This window comes from Mastacembelus armatus, chromosome 7 (genome assembly GCF_900324485.2).
Source record: "Mastacembelus armatus chromosome 7, fMasArm1.2, whole genome shotgun sequence".
Classification (NCBI taxonomy): domain Eukaryota; kingdom Metazoa; phylum Chordata; class Actinopteri; order Synbranchiformes; family Mastacembelidae; genus Mastacembelus; species Mastacembelus armatus.
The window spans coordinates 25,374,018-25,380,419 of NC_046639.1; the positions used below are offsets into that span (position 1 = coordinate 25,374,018).

The 6,402-nt window shown below is 40.2% G+C and overlaps 1 protein-coding gene across 1 annotated transcript; it reads left to right on the plus strand.

Moving 5' to 3' along the window:
• Positions 1–29: 29 nt before the first annotated feature.
• LOC113145694 (protein-glutamine gamma-glutamyltransferase 2-like) lies at positions 30–6,402 on the plus strand. The gene is made up of 15 exons (XM_026332710.1): positions 30–276; positions 556–741; positions 844–1,077; positions 1,318–1,436; positions 1,570–1,698; positions 1,939–2,107; positions 2,280–2,409; positions 2,603–2,706; positions 3,385–3,473; positions 3,632–3,785; positions 3,929–4,023; positions 4,539–4,722; positions 4,888–5,048; positions 5,375–5,511; positions 5,908–6,402. The coding sequence occupies exons 1-15, from the start codon at positions 150–152 to the stop codon at positions 6,071–6,073; spliced, it is 2,184 nt and encodes a 727-aa protein (XP_026188495.1). The 5' UTR covers positions 30–149; the 3' UTR covers positions 6,074–6,402.

The window sequence follows — 6,402 nt, forward strand, 5'->3', positions numbered from 1 at the left end:
ATTGACAGGACAGTGCAGACAGACACAGACTTTGGTAACATGATTTCATGAGTTGCCATTAGAGTTAACAGCTTTGATTTTCACAATTGCGTTAAGCTTAAGTTGTAAGACACTTTGCCCTTTCTGGTTAAGAATAAAATGACTCCCACATGGGGGTGTCTCAGTTCACATGCTACAAATATCCGTCAGCCACAGTGACGCTGCAGAAAACAGCTGAAGTGTCACTTTCCACAGAGAAGTTGAGAGAGAAGAACTTCACTGCAGATATGGGTCAAGGTAAAGAGTCAGACAAATGATTTCTGTCTAATATTGAGTTTGCATGTTTTTAGTGGTCTGGATTTTCCCCAGAGAAACTCTGCAGCTTGGCAGAGTGAGAATCCAGAGTAAACTGAAAGGTGATAGAGTAGAAGTGGATGACATTAGATATGTCAGTCTGGAAATAGTGTTGGTGATCAAATGTTGATCTTAGAAGTTAAAGTCACATTTTTATTATTTTAGTCTGTTGGTGTTTCTTGTACATAATTACAGTTCATGTCTTTCTGTCTGTACACACAGTTTGGGTCATTGAGCGCTGTGATCTGAACATTAAGAGCAACAACAGCAGCCACCACACAGACTTGAATGGAGAGGAGCGTTTGATTGTCAGGAGGGGGCAGCCCTTCAACATTACTTTACATCTGAAACCCGGCAGCGAAGAGTTTAAACTGGCTGAAAGCAGCTTCACGTTCGTCGTAGAAACTGGTGATTTATTTTGTCTGTGTGGGATAAATATTCAGAGGGTGTGTGTGCAGTTCTGTGTGTTTCACATCTGGATTTAGCTTTACTGTCTGTTTGCCTCTGCAGGTCCATTACCCAGTGAAGAATCAGGCACCAAGGTTTCCTTCAGTCTACGTGACACCACGGTAGACACAGAGTGGAGCGCATCTGCCAGTAATGATCCCTCTGGAAACACGGTCTCCGTGTCTATCAGTTCCTCCCCCGACGCTCCCATAGGGCTGTATTCTCTGTTTCTGGAGCAGGGATGGGAGAAGGCCAGTTTAGGACAGTTCATTCTGCTTTTTAATTCTTGGTGCCCCAGTGAGTGACATTTTTAGTTTTATTCAGTTGATTTATGGGAAATTATTTGTGTTTTATGTTGTAAGTTAAATGGAATTTTAATATCTTGAAATTTGCTGTGCTAAACTTACAGCTTGTTCTTATGTTGTTTGCTAAACTGAACACAAACTGTATCTATGTATCTATGAGCTGTCAGGTGGGAGGTGTTATGTTAGTGTACTGTTTTGAATGTGACAGTGTTTTGTCTGCACTGCCTCACAGGAGATGCTGTTTACATGCAGAGCGAGTCAAAAAGAGAGGAGTATGTGTTGGCACAGCATGGGCAGATCTACAGAGGAACATATAAACGCATCAAAGGGACACCCTGGCACTACGGACAGGTGCTGTGCACAAAATGTCACCTCCTATTTCTACAGGGAAAGTTTATCTGTAACATTAACTGAATGATCAATGAATCACATGTGGCACAATCATTTATCCACTAATCTACTTCCTTCTGTATTGTTTCTGCAGTTCGAGCCAGGAATACTGGACATCTGTCTGAAGATCCTGGATAAAAATCCAAAATTTGTGTGTGACCCTGACGAGGACTGCTCTGCCAGAAGAAACCCCGTCTACGTGACCCGAGTGCTGAGTACTATGGTAGGTCTGTTTCCACCCAGTGAAGGCCATTAGACCGGGTGGTGAAAAATCTCTCTGCTCGTTTATATTGAGTCTGTTTTACCGTTTGCAACCTCTCTCCTCCTTCTGAAGCTTAGAAACAAAGCTTTTTGTGTGTCACCCTGAGGAGAGGGCTCAGTTGGCAGGAGCTTTTGCTTGTAACAAGCAAAAAAAAAAAAAAAAAGTCTATGCAAAGCTGTGTTTCTCTCTTTGTGCCCACAGATCAACAGTGAAGATGACAGGGGTGTGTTGGTGGGAGAGTGGGATGAGATTTTAGACGGGGTCCATCCACTAGACTGGATTGACAGTGGGGAGATTCTGCACCTGTGGGCAGAAAGTGGCCCGGTCCGCTATGGCCAGTGTTGGGTCTTTGCTGCTGTTGCATGCACAGGTTGGAGCATAGACTACATTTAGAGTTTTCATCTGTTTGTCTGGAGCTTCAGACGGTCTTTAATTAGTTATATTCTCCCATGCACTTCCCTGCCACACAGTCTGGGCTTTAAATCTGTGTTTGTATTTATTGCTGGTGCAGTGAAGTGTTGCTCTCTGCCCCCCCCCCCCAGTCTCACGTGCCCTGGGTATCCCGTGTCGAGTGGTTACTAACTTTGGATCAGCTCATGATACTGATGCTAACCTAGTGATTGAGCTCCTGTTTGACGAAAGCGGAAACAGAATTTCTTCTGATTCAATATGGTGAGTTTATGGCTGGGATTATAATATTATCATGTTTTTTCAGATGGAAAAACACAAGTGTCTCTGTCAGCAGATCATTTTTACATTCTCTCTCTCGTTATATCAGTTCACTGTGACGGAATTCAGTTTTTCTTTATTCTAAAGATTAAGGTTAATGGACATTTTATTGCCCTTTATTTTACACGTTTCACAGGAACTTCCATGTGTGGGTAGAGAGCTGGATGACTCGCCCAGACTTAGGACCAGAGTATGATGGGTGGCAGGCCAGCGACCCAACGCCACAGGAGACAAGTGATGGTGAGCAGCGACTAATGCAGATGGGCCTGTGACGGTTCATAGGACAAACGTGAGCTGAGCATCATCACAGCTCACTAGCAGACCAGTTGCAGAAACAAAAAAATAATAGAGATAAGAAGATTATTCAAGCACCAAATGAGAGATAACAAAAACACCACAAATATGGGTCATAATGTGTTGCATAACAAATCCTAGTGTTTAACCACAGTGGTTAGCATCAACTTCAGACGGGTTTGCTGTATGGTTTTTATCTATGCCAAACTTGTGACACCATGATGTGTGTTCACATGAATCATCTTGAGACCTAACGTACATGACGCAGAGAACGTGACCCCTTTGGACCTCTGTTACTTGTGTGACACATATGAAGACAAATTACTTGGCAAGAAATATGATTCAGATTGAGATTCAGATTATATAACCCTTTTTTTTATTTTCCAACTATTTGCATTGTTTTAGTTGTAGCTGTTTTAACATCTCATATTTGTATTAAGACACTAACTGCAAAGCAACACTTAAAATGCTTAGATTGGACCATTCTCACTTCAAATGGCACAACAGAATTGCTTAAAATAATTCCCATTTGCAGCTTGTTTAAATTATTTTTTTAATTTTTATCATCTAAATGGCCTTCATGGCCTGGTGTGACTGAATCCTTCTGAAATGTACTCCCTTCAGGTCTTTTCTGCTGTGGACCGGCCTCTGTGAAGGCCATCAGAGAAGGAGAACTGACCAAGAAATATGACGCCCCATTTATTTTTGCTGAGGTGAGTTTTTGCTCCATAAACTATAAAGATTTTCTAAAAAGAGTCCAGACAGAGACGGACTCGTTTTGTGCTCTGAGACAATATGAAATGCTCAGCTCATGCTACTTCATGCTCATGAAGCATCAGCTCATGCTACTTCATGTCTTGCATGGAAACAGGTAAATGCAGATGTCGTGAACCTGCTGCAACTTCCAGATGGAGAGTTTGTCAAACTCAGTGGATCAACAAAATCTGTTGGACAGTTCATCAGCACCAAAGCTGTGGGCACAGATGAGAGGCTCGACATCACACACCAGTACAAGTATCCAGAAGGTACCGCAGAGTTACGATCACAGGCATACACACTACGCACTCCACATGCAGACAGTCTGAAATCAGGTAACCACACCGGACCTATGTCTGTTAAATGCTTTTTTTTAACGTCTGAATTTGTCCGTAATCCTGATGGATTTCAGGGTCAAAGGAGGAGAGGCAGGTGTATGAGAAGGCCCAACACCACAACAAGTTACATCAGCAGCAGCAAGAAGAAGAGTCTGGGCTCCATGTGAAGGTGTTTCTACTCTTCATAGCTTTACTGAGGCTTAAAAAAAGAAAAAATATTTACTATTACAAAGAAACCATCTCAACAATAACAAACCATCTGTGGGAAGAAAGAGGAACAATGTCTGTGAGAAAGGATATAGGCCAGACAAACAAGTATACATGTGATCGTCTAAATGAGTCACACTATAAAATAGTCTTTTCACTGGGGATTTGTTTACATCTGCCTTTTTAAAATCTGTGGATGCTTTAAATTCTAATGTATTAATTACTTAAATAACCTTTGAAATCAATTTGACCATAAATTCTTGTATAGCGATATTCTGATTACATAGTTTTGATCACATTTGTTTTTGCCAAAATCTATAACAGAGCTGGGATGTATTGATCCGCTTGGAAAACAATTATTTTTAAAACATATTTATCAGCTACCTGCTTGTAATTAGTACATGACGTACTTAAGCTGCATTTTATTGTTTATTATAGAAATCAAATTAAATAAATGACTTATTATTCTCACTTAAGATCAAGCTGGCTCACGACATGGTTGTGGGCTCAGACTTTGAGGTGTGCGCTGTCCTCACTAACAACTACAAGAAGACAAGGAACTGCACCTTCGTGTTCTTCGCCAGAGCCATCAGCTACAATGGAAAACAAGGAGACAGCTGTGGATTTGCTTCAGACAAAGTGAAGGTGCCCTCAGGACAGGGTCAGTTCTGATCTTAATGCAAACTCTTTACACCACAATATCTGAGCTGAGCATTTCAGTCAAAAATCAGCCCATTGCACAACAAGGCCAAGTAATACGTCTTCATCTGTTAAAAAAATGTATTATCACGGTACAATGAGAATGTGGGTGTTTGTGTTTTCTCAGAAAGGCGACTGTCCCTCAAACTGCAGTACGACAGTTACGGTTCGGTGATCACCCCTGACAGGCTGATCCAGCTGTCAGCCATTGCCTTCGACAAGAAGGCCACTGACTACCACATAGCTGAGAAGACCATTGTGCTAGATGAGCCAGATATAGACATCAAGGTATGAATGGACGGATAGAAAGAGGGAAGAAACATGTTTACGAGCAATAAAAACCTTCTCTATTGTTACTTTTTAAAGAAACCTATGGTAAAAAAAAAGATTTATACTATTCGATAGATTCTTATTTTTCTTTATTATGAAATGCTATCTCCTCTGGAGCTTCTGATTTCTATGCTTGATGGATGAATAAATCAAATCTTATGGTTCTGCTGAAGTAACAGATAAATATGTACAGAAACATTGTTAGGTATTTGCACTTTTCATCATTGTTAGAATTTATTCAGTTGTATATGTACGATATTATAATAACTTTTACCTGTTTGCAGCTGACAGAAAAAGCTGCAGTGAACCAGCCTGTGACAGCAGAGCTCAGCTTGTGGAATCCATTACCAGAGCTGCTGCAGGACTGCAGCTTCACCATAGGGGGCTTTGGCCTCACTGGTGTCAAGCATGTAACAGTGAAGTACGTGCATCCTCTTTAAATTCAGTATATATTTGCAGGTCTTATTTCTTTTTTAATCTTTTATGCTTTATCTTTTTTTTTTATTTACTTCGAACGTGAATATCCAAAATCTCTCATGCCCCATCAACCATATTCCATGTTCGAAAAGGAACTGGATGAAGAAAATCTTACGTTAACCAGTCCCTTTCAAAACAAAAAGTCAAAACATTATAAAAAATATGTACCCTAATCCAAACACCACCTCCCCAACCTTTTGACTGAACAAAACGTTCATCTTTTATATTAAATAGAAATAACTTTTGAATATTTTCAGGTAATAATCGATTCTTTGCCTTAAGCAGAGTCTGCAAATCACTAAGTGCTCTAAATTTCAATAAAGCTGACTTTATATTGCAGGATTGGTGCTGTGGACCCTGAAGAGGAAGCCAAAGCCAGTGCTGAGTTCATCCCTACCAGAGCTGGTTCCAGTGTGTTGCTGGTGAGCTTTGATAGCGACAAACTGAAGAACATCAAGAGCTTTGCTAAAGTTGTTGTAGAGGAATCAATCAGTACGGAAATCTAACAACAGCAGTTTTTATTTATTTTATTTTGTAGTTTAATTGCACTGCACTGAGCAGAAAAAGGTGAGACACAAGACTTTTTGAATGCAGTCTTTCTATACCATGCTATTTGACTGTTTTATTTTGAAATGCAATCATCCAGATCCAAAAACCATTCCTGTACAATCACACAATTCCTTTGTAGTGGACAACAATATATGAAGCTGCAATAAACTAAGGTACTGATATAAACATGTTTATTTTACCTGAATGATTAATAAGGTGGCATTCATTGTTTTAAAAGTTGTGATTAAAGCTTTTAAGTTGCTGAAAAAAAAGTTTGAAAATAAAA

Excerpts from the sequence above, each read along its gene's own strand:
- LOC113145694 (XM_026332710.1), top strand. The coding sequence starts at position 150 with ATGGGGGTGTCTCAGTTCACATGCTACAAATATCCGTCAGCCACAGTG. Across the intron at positions 277-555 it reads CACTGCAGATATGGGTCAAG|TTTGGGTCATTGAGCGCTGT; the intron begins GTAAAGAGTCAG and ends CTGTACACACAG. Across the intron at positions 1,699-1,938 it reads CCCGAGTGCTGAGTACTATG|ATCAACAGTGAAGATGACAG; the intron begins GTAGGTCTGTTT and ends TTGTGCCCACAG.